The 27,942-nt window shown below is 39.5% G+C and overlaps 1 protein-coding gene across 1 annotated transcript in view; it reads right to left on the bottom strand.

Moving 5' to 3' along the window:
* Positions 1-16,459, bottom strand: part of ITGA4 (integrin subunit alpha 4) — a 35,836-nt gene extending 19,377 nt beyond the window's left edge. Inside the window, exons 1-12 of the mRNA XM_005519856.3 lie at positions 16,145-16,459; positions 15,936-16,057; positions 9,931-10,037; positions 9,703-9,832; positions 8,360-8,427; positions 7,580-7,709; positions 4,142-4,227; positions 3,750-3,809; positions 3,527-3,664; positions 2,733-2,844; positions 1,029-1,123; positions 627-717 (exon numbers count right to left, since the gene is read on the bottom strand). Coding sequence (XP_005519913.2) covers positions 627-717; positions 1,029-1,123; positions 2,733-2,844; positions 3,527-3,664; positions 3,750-3,809; positions 4,142-4,227; positions 7,580-7,709; positions 8,360-8,427; positions 9,703-9,832; positions 9,931-10,037; positions 15,936-16,057; positions 16,145-16,329 — 1,324 coding nt within the window. The 5' untranslated portion in view covers positions 16,330-16,459. The remainder of the gene's footprint in view (positions 1-626; positions 718-1,028; positions 1,124-2,732; positions 2,845-3,526; positions 3,665-3,749; positions 3,810-4,141; positions 4,228-7,579; positions 7,710-8,359; positions 8,428-9,702; positions 9,833-9,930; positions 10,038-15,935; positions 16,058-16,144) is intronic.
* Between the last annotated feature and the right edge of the window lie 11,483 nt (positions 16,460-27,942).

Genomic DNA, 27,942 nt, shown 5'->3' with positions numbered 1-27,942 from the left:
CAAGAGCAGGACAGACATAGCTGACCTAAGACTTATCTGCAAAATGTCAAAATGTTTTGATGATATGTATAAAGCAATTAATATATACTTGGCAGTTGTTTTACACCAAATTAGCACTATTTTGTCATGGCCACAAGTACTCTTGTACATGGCCACAATGGTCTTAGTTCAATGCCATGAGCCCTAAGTGAGGTTAAAGAATTGTTCACTCAGACTGAGAGTCAAGGAGCCCATGACTCCTGTCAAAATCCAGGCTCTGGGAAGGCCAGCAATATATTTAGGTTAACACACTAGTCTGGACAAGAAACATGCTTGCAGTGCCCAAACCAGCTTGGTGTGACATTTGTAGATGAGACGTCTGCTTTAAAAATATAAATCACATTTCTCTTCCCCTTGTGCACTATGATCTCACTATTATATTGTTCTCAGTCCTTAAATAATAGCTAGATGACCGTGAAAACTGACTGCCTGGCCTCAGCTTTACCTCTTCTTTTCTCTTCCCAAAATATGAGATGTGACATGTCATCTCAATAACAGATTCTGCTTCTGTTAAAAGTATCAAGTCATAGAGTTTTTCCCTATGAATTTCTATTCTTTTAAATATTACACAAAATTGTTTAATTTACCTTGATAACCATTGTTATCTACATCAATGCCACTTGATATGGATTGTCCAAACATGCTTAAAGAATTACTGACTTCTTGTCCTTGTATCCTCTGAGGAGAAAAACATATAAGAGAAAATTATTCTTGGAAAGCTAATCTTTGAGTTACAATTTCCAATGAAAAATGTTAGCGGAACAATCCTGCTGCTGAACTTTAATCCCATGAACCTTCTCTAAAGACCCCCAAACAAGTTTTTTCTCTCTTACAGGTTATATTATGACTGGAAATCACACACCAAGTAAAAATTTTCTGAAGTCTTTTCATGTACTTCAGATGGTCAGACTGTTAAATGAAGGGAAAAGCCTCTCGGATTTAAACTTGGGGTTTTTCTGGATTGGCTATTTTGCACTGAAAAAGCATACCTGTGAAAATGATGGTGTTATTCCATCTTTCCTGCCATTGTATATATAAATAGCCCCTATTAGATTATCTTCTTGTGGAGCCCCAATTGCCACATCTGTGGAAAAAACAATTTAGGAATGATCTGTTGACTAGGAAATATGACCACAGAACATTTGAAGAAATTCAAACCATGCAATGCCAGAGCAGATTTATTTGCCTGAATTCAAAAGCAGTGTTGAACACAGATATAATGCAAACAGAAACAATTAGACCAGCTCAGTAATCTGATTCTACTTTAATTACTATGTGTGAAAAGCAACAATCAAATACTGTCATTTTGTTAAAGATAAAGTCTATTTCTAGCAACACTAATTTTGACCCTTAAGAGGTTAAAAGGTTACCATGAAAGAGGACAAAACTATCATGATGTTTAAAAATGAGGAAAAAAGCTCCTTATACTTATGGAACAATGATGGTTTTCCTGCTCTTCCCACATGGATTAAGTCAATGAAACAAAAGTACTCCTATTACAGTGCCCAAAACAAACCATTTATTTTTCTATGAAATGTCTGTAACAGTTAATAATAAGCTTGAAAAGGCATGTAACAAGGAAATTAAGGTAGCTGGTTGGTACAAAGGGATATGTTTTATGCCTAGATGACCTAATCCCAGAGGGGTTTGGCAACTCATAACAAACTGAATGAATCACCAACCCACCCTCAACAACCCTTATCAAAAACTCCCATGGTTCAAATAGCCAAAGGCTGTTAACCAAACAGTGGAGGGAGGGATGGGGAGATTATTTACACCATCTTGAAAGTCACTATTAATAACTGTGAACTTGCATTTACAAATAAGCAAAAGCTGAACTATCTGCGAATCAGAAATGCTTTATGCTGCACTGAACCAAAATCACAAGAAATGTGTGAAGAAACCTGTGACTGGTTTTGTGGAGCAATTCTGTGTTTGAGTCCACATTGACTGAATCCACACTGTGGTGACTAAACCACATACAGCACATTATATGTCTCTCTACTGGTGAGATGAAAAGTGCTTCCTGTTAAAATTACACACAAGTTCTTGAGGTCAGATTCTACACCAACACACACCCCATCATCTTTACAGGGCTGCTACTGATGGTTTAGATCATTAAGATGTTGGCTCTGCTCTACTTTTTAATTACTACAGAAAAATTCTTTATATTACCAAATTGCTCTTTTTATTTTGCTCCCAGCCTTTTTCTTGCGATTTTTTTTCCTACTGCCACTCTCTATATTACATCCATTACATTACAAATTTTTATTTCAATATTTCCACAGCAGTCTCCCAATGTGAAGGTTGTTTGTAACATCCCCATGTATTCAGTACTTACTGGTGATACAGAAGCAGATTTTGACTCAATTTTTCCCTTACGATTGTTACAAAATTGCCAAATTGTTCCCCAATATTTGTCTCAGATATTTAACATGGGATTAGTGATTCCATTTGAGGTCCAGCACCAAAAGTTACAGATTATGTCATCACTTTATGCTCATATTTTTTATTAGACAGAATCTAGTCCCTTGGCATAACACATCAATGACTGTGAAGCAGCTATATTTCAAGACAGAAAAGTCGAGTCCCAAATCAAAAGAATTGTCAGACTTCTGTTATAATCCTTCTGTTTATCATGATATTCCACTGATCAGAGAATTAAACCCAACAAGTTTTCTTTGAATTCTTACCTTCAAAGCCATCATTATCTATGTCACCCAGATTGGCTATGGACTCTCCAAACCTCGCTGCATACGAGTCACTCCCGCTGAGCTCTACATTCAGTTCTACCATCTTTGCTTCCTGAAGAAAAACAGAGTCAATGGCACATTAACTTCCAGGTTAACTTCCTTCCAGGTGACCTGGAATATTGCTCAAAATGTTTAAATTGCCTTGGATACCAATATATAAGCCTACCAAACTACTTGATGTAGAAGCAAGCATTTTCAAATATATTTTATGGTATTAGTATAAGAATAGTGAAGTGATTACACTTCCACTTCAGAACCTTAGAAAGAATAAAAAGAAGCCTGTTCTAATGCATGATCTGCCTAGTCACATTATTTGCAAAACTGAGGAGTACCAGTCCTCTTTCCTGACTGGTACCAGTAACTGCATGCAAATGTTTCATTCTGTCTTTGTTTCTGAAGGGCTTAACAAGCTGCTCTTCAGATGGCAGTTCAGTGGGAAGCACAGCAGTGGAGGAGAGCTTGGAGAGGGGCTGCAGTGGCAGGCTGTCACCACCTACAGCTCCCAGGAAACAAACCCAGTCTTCAGTTCCAGCACTGGTGTGAGTAACTGTGCTACAGCTGACACCGCAGCTTTGGGGGTGTGCTATGCACTCCTGCTGGGGTAGTCATCACAGCCCTACTGTTGCTTTTTCCATATCTGGAAATACGGGATAAGAAGAGAGGAAACCTCTTCCTCTTAGCCTGTTAAAATAGAATGGCTGTGTTGCCATATGTTTTTAAGGGAAAATACTTACAGAACCTGAATTAATATAGACATAAACTCTTCCCTCTTCTCTGATGGTACTTTGCATTGGAGCACCAACTAGTAAGTCTGAGAAGCCATCTGAATTCAGGTCCACAGCACAAACTGCAGCTCCAAAGTAAGAACCAAGCTGTGTGCAGACAAGAACTCATTATTATGTTTGAATTTTGATGAAGACTAGAAGTTATAAGGTGCAGAAAAGTAGGAAGATTTACCTTTTTACCCCTTAGTTCAAATAGAATATTTAGTTGCTTCTCATTGCTGAAAATATATGCCTAAAATGAAATGAAAATACAAGTGGAATTTAGCAAACTGTAATCTGAAATACTTCCCAGTGCTTTCTCTACACATGTACTGCAGAATCAGCAAAACAATGCACAATATCACAAAGTACAGCTATCTCCTATTTCCTACCTGAACCTTTCTGTAACACCCTAGTTCACATCAATGTTATCCAGACTGCCTACCCCAATTCCTTCTTCAACTTTTCCCTGACTTGAAAAGTCATATCTGATAATTATCTTTAATATATTAATCTAAATTGGAAAATCATAGGTATTTTTTTGGGGTTATAGTCTTCAAGACAATATTATAGACAATCCCTTACTTTACCAGTCTGTTCCTGTTGGGGAGCTCCTCCAACTACTTCTGTACTGGATGGTGTCAGAAAATGTCCAGCACCAACAGAATATCCTGCAAATCAGAAATGCACTATTCAACACTGGAAATGCTATATAACAAAGAAAGAATGGGAGCACGCCTTATAAAAGCTGTCAACACCATAAATTATCGTGAGTCTGAAATTCAGACCTCATGCAAGTCAGCAATGAAAATAGAAAAGAAAATTTTTGAAGCAAAAGGTCATTACAGACAGTAAGTTCCATCAAGCAGGAAGTGTCAGAAACACTCATTTCTTCCCAAGAACTCAATTATCTGCTATACTTCAAAAGACAATAAAATAAATTGCAAACACTTTCTGTTAATGCACATTCTGCAATTGTTCAGTGAGTCCATACTACTGATAACAAATAAAAATGATCAAAAGTACACGCACTACAACATGGAAATACTTGATTCAATTGTTACCCTTTGACTATTACAACTGGATACAAGAAAAATTAAATGCAGTGCTATTTCTATCTGCACTTACACACACAGAGCACCATGCACACACACGAAAACGTCAGGAATGAATTGCAAAAGCCTGATTATGCAATAAGAACACATTAGATGAGCGTTTGTAAATAAATCTACATTACAAAGCATTTCTGTAGGTGGAGAGAGATCATAAACAGGACCATATTTTGGTGCAGACATCCAGACACAGAATTGCAAAAGAAAGGCTAACATCTTAACCTGTAGCTGCACAAGTCATCCTTACTCTTTCCAGAATACATTACAGCTCAACTGAAACAGGGAAAACAGACAACTTATTCTGCTACTCTTGCATTTACTGAATGACTGCCGATGTTCACAGCATGCAGAGAAAATGGAAAAATCATCTTGGATAGACGAGAACAAGCCTTGAATCTTTCATCTGTGAAAATAACTAGAATCCAAGTTCTCATTAAGCCACCTTTTTATTTTCATATTTTAAGCTAAAAGAGATTAACAGAGTAATTTATCACTTGAAGGTCAACACCTAGTTTTTTTATTTACTCAAAAAAAAATTAAGCATGAACCTTAATTTACCTCCTCTGACATTTATTTTCTAGTTATTTTTGTTTTGCTAAAGTGTAAACATTACTAATTCTTAAGAGCTTTAAAAAAAAGCCAAACATATACAAAAATTACAGTAATCACATAATCCTCATTCCTCTTTAATGGTATTAAAATGTTTTGCAGGGGAAGGGGAAATCACATAACTGACCCTTTAAATTTAAAGGCATAGAGAAATGAAATTTTATTTCCAACTCCATAGTTTTCTCCTTTTTACCATCACAAGATTTCAAAAAACTGAAAAACTGTAATTTGCCCTTCTCAGATTTCTAAAAGGAACTGTCTTCTACTTTATGATTTCTTTAAGGCAGTTTGTGAAGAGCCTAAGGTTACTTTTTCATCAAGGCCAGCTGATTCGAAAGACTGAATAACTTTGAAAATTCCTTTCATAGAAGTCAGCTACTACTCTCCAAGAGACTCTGAAGTAATTAAGAAAATATTACCTAGTGTTAAAAATTACAAATGTCTTCCCAATTTCCTTCTTTTTTTCAGTTGTCTGGTACATGAACAGCTTTGTTTCTTCCAGCTTATGGAAAATGCTACAATACTACTGCACTTCCTGTAGACTCTAGTTTCTTAATTATTATTCTTTTAACAGTTTAATGAAAAACACAAAGATGCCCATGTTTTGGACCCTACCAGAGGAAGAATAGTGTAAGTAGATAATTGTATCTACTCACGTGCTTGAATTACACGCAGGTCACAATACACTTCCACCACTTGGTAGGGATTATTTTATTCATTGCCTAAGGGAGCAACCAACTCAGACTTCTAAAAAAATGATTTGGTAACAGAATTAACCCTGAAGAGATTTTTCGTCTTCAATAATTACAAGGATGGGACAGAAGCTGAGGGAGGGTAGGAAGGTACCTTTCAATTCTTTCAACCACACTATGGATTATTATGAGGGAAGGAAACAGAGGTAGCATGAAACTGCAAAATTCCAAGTTCATCACAGCTGCTGCTGTAAAGACACACGAGTTAATGGTGCCCTTCTTCACTTTCCTGTAAAAGGGCAGGTTTAGAAGATATATGGCTCTGCTCTAGCCAGCATGCGCCAGGTCACTAGAGTGAAGCAAATGCCACCTGATTTCAGGTCCTGGATGGCCAAGGTAATTAAGAGAGACCACATATGTGTGGAAAGGCCTTCCCTAACCTCTCCCCAACACAGTCCTTACACAGGTTTTTACCTATTCGTCTCGATCTGTTTTCTGGCTGTCATTGATTTGACTCCTTCTTATACTTGTAGAAGCAGAAATCTGGAATGACCTTTTTTCCCTAGACTTTTTCTGCTGATTACTATTGGAAAGCTAGAGCTTTCTATTCTCTGAAGTTTTTCTTTTGTCCTGTGAAAGGTTAGAAGTTCTACTGGTTGAACCTAGGGATCCTGTGTCTGATCCCCTTTTACCACCCCATCTCTCTTCCACTTGACTTTCCTGCAGAGCCACTGTAGCATTTTCAGGCTCAGAACTGAATTCTGAATTCCACTGTGTTTCACAATAGCTATTTCATAACACATGCTAACTTCCTCCTGTCAGAGAAGTGGAATCAGAAACAGGAAATGTTTATCCACGTGAACGGGAACTTTGAATGGGAAAATGCAAAAACCAATGGTCACAAGCAAAAATATTCTTGCTCAGGAGTTCAGGAAGGACAGATGAGCTTTTCTCAGTGTGTAGTGAGAAGACTGAAGCTGCTGTTGTTTTCTGCCATAAACCTTTCCAAACTGTAGCACAAAATTCAGCTAGTTACTTGGATATAGGCATATAAGTAGAACTTCATGGCCTCGGTTACTGACATTGATAAATGAGGTTTTCCTTCTCATATATCCAGACTAAGATACATTTGGAATAAAAAAGAAAAGAAATAACCATTGGAGGAAAGTTTGTCTCTAAAGGTCACAGCATACTTCCCCTTATTGACAACAGAATTAAGACTTGCTTGAAGCTTTCATTGTGAAAATCTTTTCATATTTCTGTTATATGTGAAACCACTGTCTTTTCCCGTGAAAGCTCTTGGCAGCATTTCAGACTTGAGTGAAATGAAAACCATTGCTAATCAGAAGGACCCCTACCTTCTAAATCAAGAAATGCCTAAAAGTCAGTGGTGAGATGATAAGAACAGAAATCCACTGTTCAAGAAGTTTCCTCATAAAAAGAGCGGAGAGGAAGCCTTATAATTAAATAATATTTAAAAAAATCAGAGCACATCTTTAGAACTGTTGCTTCTGGGATTAACAGTGAAGACACTGAAAAACACTGTGCACTCACCCCAAGGCCAGCTATTTAACTTATATTTCATTTAAGTATTTAAACATTTCAAGTACCTAGATAACTGCCAAATTTCACTTGGTTATTTGAATCTGTATAAGCGTGGATTGTATTCGCAGTTGTATTGTATACAAAAACAGAACCAGTCCAATAAAATGATCCAGGGGCTCCCATTATGATTAAGTCCTAAAAGAAAAGTAAAACAAAGCCATGTTATTCACATTGAAATATTCATGAAAATAAGCAAAACAAGTAAAATGCTCTTCTTTAGCTCTTCTGAGAATTCTATGAAATGCTACTGGAAATGCATCTGGCTCAGCACTGGGGTTTACTACTAAATTACAGGTAATATTTTCCAGACTTCATAAAAATACCATTATTAAAAGCTTTGAACTGTAACAACAAAATAGAGCAACAATCAGGATATTCTCTTCTCAAAATAGTTTTTTAGAAATTACAATCTTAGGGTGAGATGGAGATTAAATAATATAGAATATTACTCTGTAAAGCAAAGGTAAGCATTATAAATGTTACATCAAACAGATTAAAGGGAGTAATAAAATTTCATCCTCTGCTTTATCCATGCCCTTTTTCCAGATGAAAAATAACTTTGGACTCAGCAAGGTATAAAAGTATTCTTGGGAATAAAAATCAAAGTCTTACTTGGGAATTATCATGCAAGTCATAGCAAGATTCAATTAAAAAGAAATTAGAAAAGTGATTTTCCCTCCCACAATAAAATATAGCATTGATGTGTGCATGTAATTATCCACTTTTATATATTATACATAAAAGTAAGTATAAACAGAGAGACATTTGGTATCTTTAATACACACCTCAATGTAAAAACTAGACATTCCAGCCTGACATGACCCATGGTTTTCTCCAAACTTTCGTGCATGATCTGGGAATGGGCAAGAAATATTTAAAAGGATGAGAAGCATGTAGTTCCAGAGTTTTACCAGGCTTTCAACAGAGGTTGAGACAACTTAGAAAACAAACCAAAAACAAACAACATCTCCCCAAAAAAGTTGGTTTTCAGTTCTGTAATAAATCTAAAAGCACTGGTTTCCACTATATAGCCTTTAGGTACAATATAGTACTTTAACAAACTCTAAACACTATGTATCACTTGATCACACCTGCCTTGAAATATTGTGACTTCAAAGGCTATACTTTTCTTTCAGAATTTTTTCATGAACCACAGTGAAACAGTTTGAGCACCACATCTGGATACTCTTCCACTCTGTACTTCAGGCATACTCTGACAGACTTATGTATCTTGATAGAACTTGCCCTGTGCTCCACTGGTGCCACGAAGGGTTTGTGTTACGGCAGACTTCGACACATTGCTTTCATCCTAGCAATCCAACACTGTCCCAGCTCTGTTTTCCTGCAATTCTTTGCTGACTGCCTGCCATCATGGTTCCCTTCATTCCATACATAGATTTGTACATTTAAAATCTCCAAAGATAAAAGCATGATTTCACCACCCCTTGCAGCAGTCTCCAAAGCCAGCAGTGGGACATTTGATGGCATTACTCTGCACAGAAAGGTCAGATTGATCCTTGCATTGGCAAAGCACAGGGACACGAGATCGTTCTCTTAGGTGGGTGGTAGATAAGAATGGGAAAGCATGGATGGAATAATTTGATAGATTCAGATCTTTACTCTTATTTTGCTCCTGGAGTTCTCTGAGGAAGAATCCATGAAGATCTCATGCCACAGCAGCAGCCTTGGCAGACGGCAAGTAAGGGAGAAGGACACAGACTGTGATAGGCACTGCAGCACCTTTATATCAAAGACTAAGGAGCAGATGGCAACAATCACTTGCAGGTATTTCTGCTGCTCTGCTGTGAGACTCTCCAAAAGAGTAAAGGAAGGAAGGATGTCCTCTACTGGCCTGTTTTTGAGAAGCACACACACTTCAGCAATGCAGTTCAGGGAAAAAAAAACTTCTGATGCCCTGTGTCAAGTATTTTTTTGCCTTTTGAAAGCAAGTTTTCTTTGAAGTGATAAACATCTTTACATCACAAACAGGGCTCATATCATCAGCACTCAGCCTCCAAACCATTGGCTGCAGAACACCTGCTCAGAGCAACACAGGCTTTTCACAAATTCTGCACCACTCAATTGTATCTCACCCTTCCCTGCAAAAGGATTCAAGCATTCTGCTTACCTATATAGCATGGGCATATTCTTCTGCTGAGCTCAGTTCGAAAATTAGGAGGGATGGCAAAGCAAATACCATGTGGCAGTTTGTGCTCGTTTTTCACGTAAAACACATTTTTCCATCTATGTCCACAAGCCTATGGATATAAAAGCAACATAGCATTCGACATGGAAGCCTAAGCAAGCTGAGTGCAGTCTGACAAACAGACACACAGACACAGTGGTTGATACATACAATGATAGACCCGCTCTCCTTTGGTTGCCTCGACAAGCTGACACCCAGCCACTGGTTATCCCGCTCTTCCAAACAAGTCTTCCCACAGCGCTCTCCACTGGGATGGCCTAGGAGACAAAGACCAATGCCCTGAACAGAGGGACAAGATAAAGAACAATGTGGTACCCACCACAATAATAGGAGCACCCAAGAACTCTGGGGGACAATGCAGCAATTTGGGTTTGGTGGATCTGACCTCTGTTTTACACAGGCCATGGAGACTTTTCACTTTCTTGAGCAAAGGTATGATCGTGGGTAGCCAAAGGGAACATACTGGCTCTGAATGGGATAGGCTAGCAGTGAGGATGGACTTCATCATTACTCAGGTACAAAGTGACATTACACTCAATTTTGGTGAAGGGCTATCCCTGTAAGTGCTCTTCAGCCTAAAAGTTCGTAAGAAACACAAGTAACACACCTGAGAGTGCCACCTAAACTCCAGCCTAAAGCAAATATCTCTCCAACTATGTGCCTACTGGTAGCAGAGCTCAAAACAATCTCTACTGCAAATGGCTGTCAAATAAAGGCTGTATAACTGCCATCTCTGCTGGGGATGGCAGATGTCCCATGCATATCCTGCATGCTACTTTCACTTTTGCAATTATTCACCAGCAGCTCTTAGTGTTTATTCTTAAGTAGAATTGTTTTTTAAAACCTTGAGAGAACACATTGAAATATCTTCTAACTCTGCCCCCACAGCCCAAAAGGCTACAGTATTGCCAAGTTAGCCAGTATTTGCTGTCTTCTGGAAAGCAGTAGTGGTCCCCAGGGTAAGGAGAAGCTACACATTTATTCTAAGTTATATAAAGTAAGCTTTTCATTTTTAAGATGTTTGTATGAATAAGTATTGAAATTATTGAATCCATATTTTCTATGCATCAGCATGACAGTTTATGAAAAAAACTTGCTATAAAATTAGGAAACATATTACGTCACCTGAAGAAACCCTTTGGCATAATTTTTAAGACTTTCTCAGATTGACTATAGAACAGGTGAACTCAAAATGTTTTTGAGGTTTAAGAATTAGTTTAGTTACCCAGAAAAGGATGTCAGTACAGACCACAGAGTACTAATGCTGATGGGACATTGCATAGAAAAAAGCCCCATAAATCACACCCCACACCTTATCACACCTCACCCCATCAGAAAGCCTGCAAAAATTAACCCCCCAAACAAAACACCTGTGCTGAGAGCAGAACTGGCATTTATTACTGTCCAATGCATTAGAGAGTTTAAATGAATACATAGATTATCCTACTGGCCAATGTTAGAGATGTGAACTTCCATGTACTGAATATATACCACTTTTCAGAAACAAGGGTGAAATTTAGTTTTGGAGTTATGTAATGAAAAACTTCTCACTTCCTAAGGGAGACATTTCCATGGTTTGCATGAATTATAGAGCACATTAATCTGATTGAAATCTCCTCAGAAAAGAAAACTCCATTACACTCCGGTGTATAAGAATTAGTCCTCCTCTAAATTGCAAAAGTAGCTCCCTTCTAGCAATGTGTTCCATCCTCTCCTAACAAAGACTTACCCGGGACATGCTTTTATGTGGATTTGCAGGAAATGGAAGAAGTAGAGAAGACCAGGGCAATAAAGTTATATCCTAAGAGACTGAGGCTTTTTATCAGTAAATCAAATAAAACCAGACAATGATGATGTGAGAGATGAGTAAGTTCAGCCTGTCTCAGTGCTTCATTCCTGTGCCTGTTTAAGAGGTTTGTAAAAAGATATAGCACCGACATTCCTCGACACTCACTGGATTGCATTCCCCTTCTCCTTTGCTCCAGTATATGGGTTATTTTGGCCCTCTGCTGATGTACTGCCTTATGTTTCCTCTCTTTCTCTGACTGGCAAGTGTTCAACCACCTTGAAATTACAGACCTTTGTGGGAGAGAGAAGCGAGAACCTGACATCCCGGACACCCTGATGAGTCCCTGCTCACAGGCTATGACATTATAAAAGCTTTATCAAATGAGAAAATGCAGTATTCTGCACAAGCAACAGAGCAGCACTGCATAAGCTCAAGAGGACATGGCAGCTTGCTCGCCTCAGGGAAAAGGAGCACGTGCTGTCATAAAGTCACTGAGAAATAAGTAATTGCCCATGCCTGTGTACATTACAGCTGGAAGATACACTCCTGCTATAATCCCCTCTGACCACATCCACAGGAACAATGCAACTGCAGATAAATAAGGTCATAACTTATAAAGCCACTTCTGGTTTTGGCCTCAAGGATCATAATACAGATGTCTGCAATGAGATGTTTGCAATCTGAGAAACCAGTTTTATGTAACTTGCTCCAGTGTTTTCCAAGCCCAACAGCATCTCATGAACCATTTTATCCTCCCATAACTCCTCTGGTCCTATTGCTAACTGATGAAAAGTATGAAGTCTACTGCAAAGGCAATAAGCCTTCTGATATCCTGCTCCTAGACGTCAGAGCCTCAAAGTCTATTTTTACTCACCCAGGAAGTATTTTTCTGTTTTCACAGAAAAACAGAATTTTTATCCCTCTTACATCCCCCAAATGACTTCTACCCAAAACATTTTAAATGACACCTGTTTCCATTCTTCTGTAACAGACCTAGGTCCAGAAGATCCCATGTTCTTTGGACTAGTATGGCTATTTGGAAGGGGTCATTTGCCAGGTATGAGCAGTGCAAGCCACATCAAGAAGTCAAAATACCAAAACCCAAACTTACCAAAATCAAAGTTGCACAAACACAGCTCTCTGCCTTTTGGGGAAAACCATTAACTGTTCACTTTTCCATTGCAATGATTCAGCTGGGGGAGCTAGAGGGCAATTTGTTCACAGGTTAATTGTAGCAGAGACTTAAAGGAAGGGAGCAAGACTGAAACTGCAGGAAGAGCTTTCTGGCCTTATGTTAAACAGCATGCACTGAATTTACTGCATTCATTTGTAGCTAAAACTGATTTTTTCTTTAGACTGTATAGCAAATTGCACAAATTATTTCCTATATACTTTAGCCAGTCAATCACTGTTTAAAATCTGAAAGCAGTGCTATTGAAGAATTTCTCTAACATTTTATAAGTCCAAAATTCAATAGGGCAAAATGTCTAAAGAACTTGTGTAAGTTCCTCTGCAACAAACTGTGACTACCCCAAACTTATGTGGGCAGGGATTTGAAATTCAAGACTAGAAGATGGACACTTCAGGTTGAAGCACTGTAATTTGTACTTGTGCCTGAAATTTGATTACAAGCCTCTGCATCTAACATAAGCCAATATTTAAAAGTACTCCAAATACAAATATATCTGCAGTCTAGAACACTTCACACCATGAACAGAAGTACTAGAACTCAAAAAGAGACTGAAAACTCTTCTCTTCATCAATCAGACAGAGATTTAAAAGTGCCAATGAGGGACAAGGAAGACAATGTATCTCATGGCTCTTTTCAGCTCTTAAACCAGCCCAGGGACTGCAACATCTTGAAGAACATTACAATTCTTTAACGTATCTTGCATGTCTAGATGAGTTATCCCAGATGTCTGTGATGACTGCAGCATAAGACTATTCCCCACAACTCTTTCGCTACTGAGGAAACAGATAGGAACTTGTGACATTAAAAAATACAAGAGCAGTTTTGTGTGATCAGAGGCTTCCCAATTGGTCATGAATCTTCCATTAATTAGTTATGGCCATTTCAAGGCTACTTTAGCAAAAAGGAGAGACAAAGTATTTTAACATATTTATGTCTCCAAGTAATTTGCATCCATTTATTACAGAAGCCAAACATTTGGAAAGCCACTTCTATTGCCTGTTATCACCTCTACTTTTTTATGACTTATAATTAGAAACTTACCACCTCAAAGATGCTTCTACCAGAACAAAGCATGAATTCAACTATTTAAGAGCACGACAGAAACACTTCCTTCTGACTGTGCCTGTTCAGAAGTGAAATAGATCGCCACACGTTTTTCTAAGGAAATTCCCTATTCTATGAGATCAGAACCCAATCTTGAATGAGTTAGATGAGAGATAATTAAGTTCAGCTTTGTAATTGCAAGTTCCCCTGCATATTTCTCTGACTTCAGATACTACCCCACTTCATTCACATCCCATGCACCACAGCTGCCTTTGGCTTCTTCACTGACCTCAATGACCTTTTTTACAATACAGCACTTCTTTTCAGCATCTATTTAACTTCAGAAATACTACAGGCGAACCTTAGTGATGCAAAGATGTCATCCAGCAGTAACAGAAATCCACAGTTTGCAAAAATACAAGTATTTTTTTAAAAAGTATGTTGCATAACCTGCAGCCTCTAAACCTGGGAATAGAGGCCATGTTAACTAAGGTAACTTAGTAAGGTAACTTAGGTTACTAAGCCTTTGGAACCACATAAACATTTTCATATACCTCTTGCCTCATTTCACTTAGAAACCCCTAAGCTACTGAAGAATATGAATAATCCATCATGAATCCATCATATTATTCCTTTAGAGATTTTGTTTCTCCATTGGCTAAATGAGTAAACTGAAAGGCACTGCACAGGTATATTGTTTTCAAAGAATATAAAACTTTCTTTTCCTTTCCTTACACAGTAAAGGACTATTTTTACCACCAATCCAGGGACAGGGGTTTATTGCCTCTTAGCATATGCTATTTTACCACTTCAGTTGACCTCCTTGGCTTTCTGCAAGCCTTCTGGTACAAAGAGGCAGTCAGAAAAAAAAAAAAAAGCTCTTTGTTACATATAACTTTTTAACAGATATATCATTGGAACGAAATTACTCAACAAAACCCCAAAAAACTACTTGAGCTGGTATAAATTTAATTTCTATTCTTTCTAGTAGCAACTGCTTGTCTTCTTTTTCTTATGTAGCTACAGGTAAAACACCACTTGAAGTACCTCAGGTTTTTGTAGCCCAGTTACAAAATATAACTCTTATATCCATCTGTAGCAAAAATAACTAAAACGGACAGAACCTGTCAGTTCTAAGTTTTATGCACAGATGTGTAGAGAAATAACTGTTTCACCATTTTATTTTTTTTTTTTTTTTGTTACAGAATGCTGAGCTCTGCCCCGACAGCCGACAGTTCATGGCGTGTTATTGCTTTCAAATATTTTGATAGCCCTTTCCCGCGCTTCTCCTCCCTGGGCGGCGTGCTCATAACGGATGGGACACTCTTGGTCAGAGGGTGGCAGAGCACAAGATGAGGAACATTCTCTCCATAGCATGTGAATAGTGTGAACAGCACTGTGTGCAAGTGGAACAGGAAGAAAGCCCAAAGCAATTCACACATGTTCATGGCAACCCACTGCAAAGCCTTCCCCTTTTTATCAAACACTTGAAAGTTGAGTAAGTTCAGCCAGTTACATCTCCTAAGTATGGAGACTGTGGAGACAGAAGTTAAACGCAGGACCCGTAAAAGCTGATTCAGTCAAAAATAGCTTTGTTCACCTGAAACTCCAATAAATCTGCAAGCAGGGAGAACCCATCAGCAAGACAAACGTGGTTCAGTAACTTTAGGGCGGCTTCTACGAAGAGAAGGCTTTGCAGAAGAAAACATGAATTAAGCACAACTTCCACCCTGCCATCCCTGAGCTTACTGCATTCACCCACTGCCCTGAAAGGCGCACCAGCTCTCCGCAGAGCAGTGTCAGAGCGAAACTCTCAGGGGGCTTTCGACCCATAGGCTGAAAGGTGCGAAAGGGCTGTGGGAACGAGATCTGTCACACCCAACTTCTCCAAATGAAGTTTTGGTGCGTTTTCTCTCTTGATACCGCCGCTACAGTCCTTAGGCAATAGCGCTGATCTCCCCCTTTCGTGAGAGGCAGAGCACTCTGCACTTAGAGCCGGAAGGGCCCAGCACACCCCGCAAGGCAGCCGAGCAGAGCCGCGGGGAGCGCAGGGCGGCTGGCACCGACCCTCCGTCCCCGGCCGCCGCCCCGCGCCGAGCTCTTCCCACCCACGCCCCGCCGCCAACTCACCCAGCTGGAGCTGCTCGCACTCTCCGCTGGAGTTCCCCCCGATCCGGCACCGGAATATGGCCCCGGGCTTGACCACCGACTCGTTGGCGGGCCAGCTGGCCCGGGGAGCGCCCACCACCAGCCTGCGGGGCACAGACGGCAGCGTGAGGAGCCGCGGCCGGGACAAGGCGCGACGGGCCCCCGCGGGAGCGGCCGGGCCGGGCACTCACCATCGCTCCTCGCCGTGGCGGTGCAGGAGAACCGAGTACCCGAAGAGGGTCCCGTTGCTCCCGCGGAAGAGCAGCCCGTGCTGCGTGTCCAGGTTGTAGGGCCGCGCCGTCGGCAGGCACTGGCACAGCAGGAGCAGCGGGGCGGCCCAGCCCGCAGCGCCCCGCGCCCTCCCGCAGCTCCGCATGGCTCCGGCCGACCGGCAGCACACCGACGCCGGCTTCCCGCCTCTTCGCTGAGCGAGAGGGCAGGGCAGCGCCGCGCCCCGCCTTGCCCTGCCCCGCTCTAGGTTGCCCTTTCCGCACCTCGGGCTGGGGGTGTCCCCGCAAATGTCCCCCGGCCACGCCTCCACCTCCTACCGTGCGGCCGCAGCCCCTCTCCCTTGCCAGGCGGCGGGGGTCGGGTTTCTCCCCGCCCCGTCCGCGCCCACGGGGCCGCTGCGGAAGGGACACGGCCCCCGGGTCCCCGGGCAGTGCACGGCCCCCGCGGCTATCCCGACACCGGTGGAGCAGAGGCGGCAGCGTCCCCCTCTCTTAACCTCGACACACTTGCCCGGCACGGCCGGCAAAGGGGGAAGGAGATGCTACAAACTTGCCCTAAAATCTCCCGCCGAGCAGCGGGCTGGCAGCTCAACCCAAGCGTAGGACCGTGTTCTGAGAAAGGAAGTGTGGAGAAGATCGTTGTCCTTTTAGATTTAGGAAGAAATCCCAGTACCCATTTATTGAAAACTTTCCCCACCATCGCTGTGATGAGGGGGTCTTCCCTGCTGTCCCCGGTGGGGGTATTTGATTCCTGAAGCCAGTGCCGCAGCAGCAGAGCACAGTGAGCCTGGACTACCCGGGTTGCACAAGACTGCTCAGTGCTGATGGCTCCTTCCTTTCACGTGTGATGTGGTCAAAACAACCCCCCGTCGCTTCTTTTACATTTTAGAGTAACTTTTTCACATTCCTGTTCAGTTTTTAAGCTGCTGACAAAGTTAGCAGCCGTGCCTTCAGACAGCAAAGAGACAAAGGAAAATGAGCATTGTGCAAGAGATCTGGTATTTGGCAGACCTTGAAAGGGCTCCCTTGATCTTAGTGAGGAGCTTTACTGTGCATGTTTTCAGCAATCAGTGTCTGGCTCTTGATTTAGCCGATACTGATTTGTGTTCATCCTGAAATCAAGGCTTTTACTTCTATCTGCAAACCTTGCCCCCTTGAAGTCCTTTGAATACCAGGGCTTCCCTGTTGCTATAATAATCATCCCTGTATATGGATAACCTATGTATAACGGTATTTTGAATCTGAGGAACAAGAACAGAAGAACTTCTAAATGAAAATTTTAATTGCAAAGATTGCTTACTCTACCTGGAATAAAATCCGGTATGATTGCAATTATCAAATATTATATATATGAGGAATAACAATGAGATGGCTGACTATCTTCACCTAATGGAACTTCAGAACATGGCATTTTAAGCTTCTTGGGAAAATACCCAATTTTTCACCCTTTCATTTCCATTCAGTTAGTGGAAATGTGGAAAGTTTCACACTTCTGCAAAATGCTGAGCAACTACCAGAGCGGGGCACTGAGGCAACAGAGAGTGAAACATCTTGTCATCCTGACCACATGCAGATGTGTAGTTTCTGGAATGAGATCAGCACAGTGGAAGAGCTGACAGTCAGTCAGCCAGTCAGCAGTGTATGTTTTTTAAGCCCTCATCTCTAGAGCCATCAGAGGGCTTCTCCGGATGACACTGATGTGGAGCAGTGGCTGTTTCGTGTAAAGGAGTCAAACAGCTCCTCAGCTGCTACTCATCTTCCTTCCAATTACTGACATCAAAGGAGTTAAAACAATCAACACAGCTGTGAATCCGCATTTCTACCACTCAAGAAGTTTTCACCCCCATTTTCAAAGCACCAAAACAAGCATCATTCAAAACTGAAATGCTAGATTGTGGTTTAGTTGGTGAAAAATTGTGACAGGGTTACACCACCATGATGCAGGAGCCATGTTGGTGGCAGGGTTTCTAGCTGATGGGAAAAGGTAGATTTTAAAGTTTTGGGATTCAATTATTGGCACATAAATAGCTGCTTATCAGCTATGATACGAAATTGAGACCTGTACCTCACCTGCCAGGAGGAAATTTGTGTGTTGTTTCCTAGACTCTGCTAGAGTGGATGTGATCATGATCACCAGGCATCAGTGAAATCACTAGAATAGAAATTACTGCAGTCAGAAATCTGTATTTTGAGAAATATTTGCAGGTTTCAGAAATGTTCAGGTGCAGGACCAGTCAGAGAGCAGAATAAATGCAACTGACAATATGGAGTAATGGAGAGAGAACTTGAGGTTTATTAGGAATTAAGAGAATTTACAGAAAAGGTGGAACCAACACTGGAAGCCAAGTACCTGTATTTAAAAATCAAATATCAGTTATGTATATTTATGATTAAATATCGGTTTATATATAAGTTATACTGAAATAATAAAAAAAGCTCTTGCCAAATGTCTTGCTGCTATGCTATCATAACAGCACCTCTCCCACAGTCCTCTGTGGGTTAATAACACCAGAAGCAAAATATCACTGTGACTCGCTCTTGTGCTTGGTGAATTTGGTTCACCATCTAAGGCAATTTCAGAGGAGCCAGTGGGATGATTTGTTAATTATATTAGTCCACAGTTTGGCAGCATTTTTTACAGCAGGTGTGTGCATTTCATCTGACTGTTCTCATCTCTTGCTGCTTATTCTTGAATCATACTGCTGCCCCTGTTACATTGATACTGTTCAGTGTCTGAGCAGTGAAACACATCAGAGAAGTGATCTGGGTTAAAAATAACTCAGCAAAAACCCCCAAACCTAGATCAGATTTGTAGCTTGTATGTTGTGTGGCTGGCCAGTTTTATTGGTTGCATTTATAGGATGGTTTAAACTGATGCTGCAGCTTTAGGAGCGTTCTCAGGCAAAAGCCTTAACTTTCTAGAAGTAGCAAGTCTATGAAGAAAATCTACACATCTAACTTAAAATGAAGCAGAAATCCACTTCCCCAGCTTTGATCTGCTGGAGCTCAAGGATATTGGTCCAACTACTCTTCTGCATGGGTCCAGCTAAAAAGGGAGTTATACTAGAGTAAACCAGAATTACTGGTGCTAAATTTCAACAAATATCTTGTGAGCAAGTTCTATAAAAGTTAATTTATGGCCCTCCAAGATGTAATATTTCAAATGCAATTATGAAATAGTAGCTAGTGCTGAGATTTTAATTTGTTAGTTTTTGCATTTGGGAGCAGTGTGAAAGAAGGTCACTGGAAAACGCGCAAACAAAAAATCTGCCTTCCCCATCCATAGCTGATCAATTTAGGAAAAGCAGTGGTGTGAGTCTTTATTCACTGTCAGCATTGTTTACCTGTAATACATCCCAGTGCTGGTGAGAAGAAGGGAAAGAAAATTACTGAAGGAAGAACATACAGATTCTGAGTGTCTGTCAGCTTTCTTCTTTGGAACATACACTTTTTGATTCCCTAAGCTGGAAGACATTTGTATTCAATTAAGTCCTGTGTATGGGCTGGTGTTGGGTAACCGATCACATGACTGCATTTGCTGTGTTGCAAATAAATGAAAGCACATATTGCTAAAAATATTCATGGATATGGCTGCTTTCAGTGTCTGTCCCTGGTCTCCTGTGTGTCATGTAAGCCTACCATTGCTTATGAAAGAGTGTCTAAAATCTACTCTGAATTAGAAATAAAAACAATCAGTGGTTGAGTTCGTGTTCCTAATTAGAAAGACTTGAAAGTTTATTTTTTAAATTGTCCAAATATTTAAATAGTGCTATTTCAAATTTGAAATTTCTAAACCTTTCTGATTTACTGAAACATGGAAAATCTAGGGTTTTGGTCAGACCATAACTATGTCTTGTTTTCATGTAAGTTTCTCCTCTGCCACCCCCCAACAATGGCAGTGGGCCACGAAGTCTATTTTCATATTCTGTAATCTGAGAAATTATAGAAGGCAAATATACTCTTACACTTACCTCTAAGGCTCCCTTCAAGAAACTTCATCTTCCCTCTGCTGTAAGATACATGTGAGCTCGCATGAAGAGGTTATATTGTCCACTGACAAGTATAATTTAACGCAGATGTCTGAGGCACCAAAAAGAAGCAAAAGTTAGCAAGGGTCTTAATTTTATCATTTCACTTATATTCACTTTAGAGATCTGAATTTAATTTAGAATCAGTTAAAAAGAAACAATCTTTTAATTTAATCAGCTTATAATATATTTACACTCATATGATGTCCTTTTAGGAAATACTTTAAAAAAGTTTTTTCTTCCCTTGAGCAATTGTGCTGCTGAAGTAAAGACTGATCTGCCAAAAGAGCTTTCCAGTATTTAAACATATAATAGTGTCATACAGACAATGCCTATGGCAACATGACTAGAAGAAGCAAACAAAAGATAATTATAGTTAACAACAGCTTAACTAATAACTGTGTTTTGATTTACAGATAGGTAGGACTGGAAATTAGTCATTATATGTATATGTGTGATTGATGCATTGCATATCTATTTTTATTTCTTAAAATTTTGTCTAAGATTCTTGAGTTGCAAGATCAACATAATACAACTAAATAACCGGTTCTGAGCAGAACTGGGCAGTAATTTATTTTCCCATCCCAAAGGAATTGCTGAGCTTTTGAAACTTTTCCATCTGAAATTCAAACAAAGAATGTTTTCATGCACCATTTCTGTATCTTCCCTTGTAAAAGTCTGGCTCAGCACAGTTGTAGCATTTTTTCATTATTATCACTTTTTAAAAGAAATATTTTAGCTAGATATAGTTTATTTGAGATAAAAAGGAAATATGTATGGTCAGAGAATTTCAACATAAAAAATGTGGTTTTCTTTTTTTCTAAAATTAATAATTTATTTGATCGACACTTCTCTAGAATTAATTTTCCATAATTAATTAAAGTTTCAACATATTCATCTCATTACAGAAAAAAATTCTGACCATTTCTTGATATTGTGTTTATATTTTTTTCATGTTTCTTTTCTTCCATAGGTTCCATATGTCTGCTGATGAGATTGAATGCATTGGGAATGGAACAGAATCTGAAAAAACTTTGCCTGGTTGTATTTCTTATCTGCAAAGCAACTTTAACTTAGACATTGTTCTGTTGCATCTGCTAAGCAAGATAAATTAGAGGACAAGGTAAAAGCACAAGCTTTGGTTATTTAAACAAGTAGATATTAGTTTTGCTGAAAAGGAGGATCAGTTCTGTACTAAGGTATGAATTTATGTTAGTTTCAATTTGATTTGCATCAGTGTTTGTATGTGCATATGTCAATACAATGACAGTGTTATGTTATACAGGACTACCTTAATTGTTGTTATTTCCCAAAGGCTTGTTTCCACACAAACACCCTTAAATGACTGAATATTTTGAGAGGAATGTAAGGTTCTTTGTAGTCTCTCTCATTTCTTCTTAAGTTTCTTTTTAATAATTTCTAACAAAAAAATATGCGTGGTCAATGACTGGTGCAAATTGGACCATTAACGGTTTAGAAACTGAGTCAAATAATCCTGAGTCTGGAAGCCTTTGGCTACATAGAAAAAGTAAACGCTATGAAAACAGCTCCCAAATTAGAAAGGGGGAATGTGTATAGACCATGTTGTTTCAGCAGTGACAACAGCTATATTTTAGGTAGGAAAAATACCTCACAAGAGCCCCTTATTTCTTGAAAAACAATCCACCAAAAACCCAAACTGAAACAGTTGTTGGAACAGAACTGTTGAAAGGAAACATCTGGAGGAAATGCCATTCCAATTTCAGTTTTGTCTTCAGTATACCATAACATACATTTTTCAAGATGTGATACTGTGCTTCATCAGACAACATCACAATGAGATCATACTTCTGAATATGGACTCCAGGTCACCTTTATGAAGGATGGTAATCATTATGTCTGATTCTGCTTCCTGAGAGAATATATTAAAAATATTTCTCATCAATTGGTCATTTCTTTGATGCTAGCATGAAATCCTAGATATGCACAAAATGATTGCTGCACAAGCTCCTAATTTATGTGAGGATGGAAGCAGGCATCTCAAAACAGGAGCCAGCCCTGAGAGTTCAAGAGAGTTGCAGAGAAAAGTCTAAGACAAGCCACAGCTAAATCCAGAACAACAATATGATAAGAAGGAATTATGGTAGAAAGCAGTGAAAACTGAGTGATTTTGTATAGCTGTATGAACAACATGACACTTCTGGAATTCTTCAAAAGAGATGAAAATACAAGATTTTTCTAGATTGTTATGTTTCTTATGTATGTATATTAATATTTTTCTAGCATTCCTTTCATGGATACTCTTAATATGATTCCAAAACCCATCAATTCCTCATACTGTGTCTCCATGGATTCATTAACCTCTTTAAAAATTAGGGAAAACAAAAATTTTCTGGCAAGCTATCAGAGCTCTAGTTGTCAAAATGTCAACTTAAAATGCCCTTAGTACTGGCATCACATTAGTAAGTAGTTATTTGCCAGCTGTGTATCTGTGATTTCATAGTTTTCAGGTCCAATCCAAGTTTCGACCTTGACAATTTAAATTTAATTTAAACATTAAGAATTTTTGTTGGCTTGCAGAAACAAGACCGAATCTGAATCATTGTCATGTAATTTAAAAGAGAATTTTTTTTCAAGTTACACTTGCATTAAAGGAAAATTGAGATTAGGTAGACAATCAACTATGTAGAGGATATACTACTAAGAGTTCATCCACTAACAGGTAAACTTAGTTGTCCAGGTTCCTGTTATTTTGCCAGAGTAGGCTGTGTCTATTTGCCTGTTTGGCTGGTTTTTTCTCAGTACAGTAATCTATATAATGGGCAGCATAAACTATGTTAAATGGCATTGCTAGAAAACTTGTAATGAAATAAACCAATGTTTTACTTGACAAAGTTTCTGAGTTGTCCTTGCTCTGTTTTAGAGTAATGCATGCAATAGCTTTAATATTTTCTTTTTTAGGTTTGATTTTGACATGTCCTAATTCTCAGTTTATTTCTGAAATGTTTTAATTGCAGCTGGATGTATTTGAAATGTATGTGGCCTTTTGTGCACGTGTAAAAGCTATAGTGCCCAATATACATGTATAAACTATGTACATATGTATTTTAATCTCATATTACATGGGTTATGTCTTCTGTTGTAAAATGGACCTGAGCATTCATAGCACACTCATGCTTTTCCATGTACTTATTCTAAAAATTTACACATCCTAGATACATTGGGATCAGGTCTGAAAAATGTTATATCCCTTTTCAGGGAGTGCTTATTATACCTGAGCAGGTGCACCATAATATATCTGTTCTGAGTGCATTTTTTCTTCAAAGAATATTGATATTCAGCTTTTGTGGCTAAAATACATCACTTCAAAAACAATTTTGTGTTACAGCAACACAATAAATAAGATACCTTAACAAACTTAGGCAAAGGAGTCTTCCCATAAAAACAATATATTATAATTCAAAGATGCCAGTGATTTCCTAAGGAAGGAATAAGAGCTATCATTTTCTTTCCTTTTAGTGAAACAGTACTTCCAAAAGTCAAGGAAAGGCCATGTGTGTGTCTTGCACATAAGTGATGGTTTGCATCCAACTATGCTTGCTGGTCTCTGTTTTCGTGGGGAGAGCTGTGCAGACACATAGAGCAGTTACTCTCTGCATATAAATTTATTAAGGAGCGGAAAGCACAGTGAAACTGGCTGTGTAATAACTCCAGTGAGAAAATCGCTCATGTCCTGGAGGACCATGCAGGTGTGTGCTCAGCTGTAGCATGGCTCTGAATTTTAGTGAACTGAAAGTTCAGCTCATGAGCTCCACGTTAGAGACGAGGGGAGCTGTATTTGTTTTCCCCCAGCTGCTGCACTGGGGAGCTCAGGCCTTGGCCGCGTCCTCCACATGTTCCCTGTGTTCTGCCCCATCTTGTCCCGAGGCCGAAGAGGCTTGGCCAAATCCATGACACCTGGCAGCAAAGGTGTTGTGCCTTGAGCCTTGAGGGATTGCCAGGTTTGCCCTTGAGCCTTGAGGGATTGCCAGCAGGTCACTTAGGGCCTCCCTGGCAGGGCACGGGCCCCAGGGCGGCTGCAGGTGCCCTGTGGGAGAGGCCGGAGGCCACCCTGCACTGCACGCAGCCGGTTCCAGCCGGTTCCAGCCAGCTCCTGAGGGCTGCGCCAGGCAGCCATGCTGAGGGCACCAGTGACAGTCCCTGACAAAGGGCAAAGTGCTGCTCAGCTGGTGAGGTGTGACGGGAGAAGAGTGAGGGACAACCCTGCAAGCACCAGGGGCGGGAAAAGGTGCCACAGGTGCCAGAGAAGAGACTCGCCTGCGGCCTGGGAAGACAAAACACCATTAGAGGTACCCAGTCTGTGGCTCCTCCGGGATCCCATCTTGGAACCTATGGTTATGACCTGGAAGAGCTGCTGCCTGTGGAGAGCCCATTCTGTGGCAAGCTTTCCTGGAAGAAGCTGTGGCCCTAGAGAGCTCACACTAGTGCAGAGCTTTCCTGACAAGAACTGTGGCCATGGACTGCCCATGTTGGAGCTGGTTCCCCTGACAGGAACCATGTCCTCATAAAGCACACATTGTAGCAAGTGACAGGAATTATACCTGTGCTGGAGGAGGTTCTCGTGACAGTCACTGTGGCCCTGAGGAGGCTACACTGGAGCTGCTTCTCCTGACAAGAACTGAGACCCATGGCTGCAGCTGGTGGACAGGGCCCAATCATTGGAGCTGGGGAAAAACGTGAGAAAGAGGGAGAGACAGGAAGGGGCCGTCATGTACTCACAGTAACTTCACACACCCCATCCCCTCTGTACCTCTTGGACATGTCTGGGGGATGTAGAGGACCTGGGAATGAAAGCGTGAAACTGAGTGGGTGACAAAAGTGTTTGTGTTAGGGAAGGTGGCATTTTAATTTGCCTCCAAATCTATTTTAACTGCCATGAAATTATTTTCCCACAACTTGATCAATCTTTTCTTGATACCAGTGACTTGTGATTTCCGTGGCTTTACCTTGACCCAAAAGCTTTTTCATCATATTTTCTCCCCTTACACTTTACAAGTGCTCTTTGAGCAGGACTGTGAGAGAGAAGCTATGTGGCTCTCTGGCAGCCAGACAAAGTCAACCCAACATGAAGTTCCAGGTCTTTTCCTATTCCACAATGCTGCTTTCAGTGTAAGCAGACTGGGGCTATAAAATTTGAGGTATACCCAATATTCAGGACAATTTTCAAGGTGTATGTAAATTAAAATATGTCATATCATAACTATCTTCTCTATTTAACTCTCTTACATAAAACATGACTTAGGGCTTTTATTTTTAAAAATGTTTTTTTTTTTGTGCAGTGTTCCAGGAGAGTCATGATAAATGAAGGCTTAATCAAGATCTAGTACCTGCAGAAGAATCAAGCTAGTTCTTCACAATTAAACAGTAAGAAACCACACATTTTTTTTACAGATTTTAAAGTGATGTTGAGTTTCTCATATGATGTATAAGCAAAGGTTCCAGCTCTTGGTTATCCAAATACCTCACTGAGGTTTATAGCTGTTACAATCTCAGTATTATATCTTATGATCTCACCTCTGGTGGCCCTTCACTACTAAGTCTTCCCCATGACAATCCTTCCTGGGCCTGTACAGAGGGTTGCAGAATTTAAAAACAATTGAGGGTCTTGTCCTCTATGTGTGAATTTTGTCAGTTTGAGATAAGGTGAGTGGAGAATCTACAGTATTTATGACGTAATGCTTAAAGATATGAAAATGCACCATAATTTTAAGAACAAAAGATTTTCTTCTTTTAGGCAAAGTAGTCATCTTTTTATGTCATGATTTTAGAGCATGTGAAAAGATTACTAAAAAAACCCCCACACCTATATATACATTATTATAAATCCTAAGTGATTTTTCATTTTCTATGAAAAATTATGTTGGTATTAACCTGCCACATAAGAAAACAACAAAAATAACTTAGCCTTCTTCTTTTTTGTGACATATCTGAATCACAGTTCTCTCTTTCTTCTCACAGTCAGGATTATTTCATGCACAAAACTGACCATAAATGAGCATACAGTTTGCACCACAGACATGCCTGTGGGGTAATAAAACATAATATCTGTTTTGAGAAATGAGTGTTACTGATCTAAAAAAAAAATTCTCCTTACTGAGATCACAGAAGGCAGTTTGGAGAAAAGTAAACCAGAATTTAAGTGTCATCACAGATGGATAAAAATAAGATGTTGAATATGTATTTTCATGTAGCTGAGACAAAACTGTGTATTTCACAGAGAAACAAACTCAGATCTAGAGCTACTACAGGCTGATCATCTCCAGCAATGGGCCATGTCTCTGTGACCTTCAGTAGCCTTTATAGCTGTTTGGCATTTCACTTAATGAAACAGAGATTTGCCCATACTATTTACTACTCAAGACTGGGTTTGAAATTCTAGCTCTTTTAATAGCTGATGGAGTTTTTCCATTGTTTTCACCCAGGCCACAATCTGTGTATTTGTCTGGGACTGTGTGAAAACTAAAGCATGATCATTTGATGAAATCAGATTAATGTGTTTTGCAGTGTGATTTTTTTATTTTTTTTTTTTGTTGTTGTTGTTTTTAGGTTTTTCTGGCTAATGAAAATCGATCTACTAATTAAGACTCTCACAAAAATTCTGGCATACTTATTTAAAATATGATTACATAAATGCTTGGCAAAATGTGTGAAAAATAAGTTCTCTAGTCAGAGGAGTTTTCCCAAGATATTTCTATTTTGAAATGATACAGTATGCTATAATTTACTACATGGTATCAGTGTTATAAACCTTCTCTTTTGTGAAAACCTGCTACATTTTTTTCTTCAGAAGTAGAAGGAAGTGTAATATTGTACATCTCTTTCTGAACAAATTTTGTTTCTGCTATGAATCTATTGCAGTTACTATGAGGAACAAATCAATAAACAGCCTTCCTCATGTCCCATTGATTGTAAATCTCTCAAAGTTGAGCTTAAAGGTCTTTACAAACATAGAATTTATGAAAATACAGAGTTATAAAGGCAGCCATCAGTTTAAAAAGAAATCTGTTCCAGATAATTTTGACCATTTTACCACTTAGTCATTTTCAAAGTTATTGCTTGTCTGAGGCAATAAATAAGGCATACATGAGCAAACCTGATAATCAACCAAATTTTTATATTTTGTAAAGCTCGAGTTTGGTATATCTCTTCATAAATACAGTAATTGCCTACTCAACCCAACTGAGTCACATGCAGAAATACCTGCATTACTTTCCTTTCTTCTTGTCTAGATCCATTCTTTTATTCATCTCTGGTTTTCAAGGCCAGAACTGTCTACTTTTATTCTTAAATTAAACTTAGATTTGTGTCTTCTCAGTTTTCAGAAGCTTTTTGAATATTCATCTAGTGTTGGCTGCTTCTTCTCCTTTCGTGGTTTAGCTCTTGAAAATGCTATTAGACAGAGTTTGTGAAGACTGAAATCAAATAGTTCTGTTTAATCACGTATGTCAGTCCAGTAGTACAATTCTGCCCCAAAACAGATACTGGGGTCCAGTGTTCACAGTCACTCAGTTTTACAGGTGTAGCCATAAAATATTAAACACTTTTTAAAGTTTCTATAAAAAGGGCAATAGAGTGCTTCTTAAATCATTAGAGGCTGCAATGACTTCTGGATTTCAGGTTTATTTTTCAGAGAGGGGTAGAACAATCCCAAAAGTTAATGGTAATGGGGCCTGCTTTCCACAAGAAAAAGGA

This window comes from Pseudopodoces humilis, chromosome 8, assembly GCF_049639895.1.
Source record: "Pseudopodoces humilis isolate 2021_Gansu_Grassland_sample_001 chromosome 8, ASM4963989v1, whole genome shotgun sequence".
Classification (NCBI taxonomy): domain Eukaryota; kingdom Metazoa; phylum Chordata; class Aves; order Passeriformes; family Paridae; genus Pseudopodoces; species Pseudopodoces humilis.
This window is presented reverse-complemented; position numbering and strand designations above follow the sequence as displayed.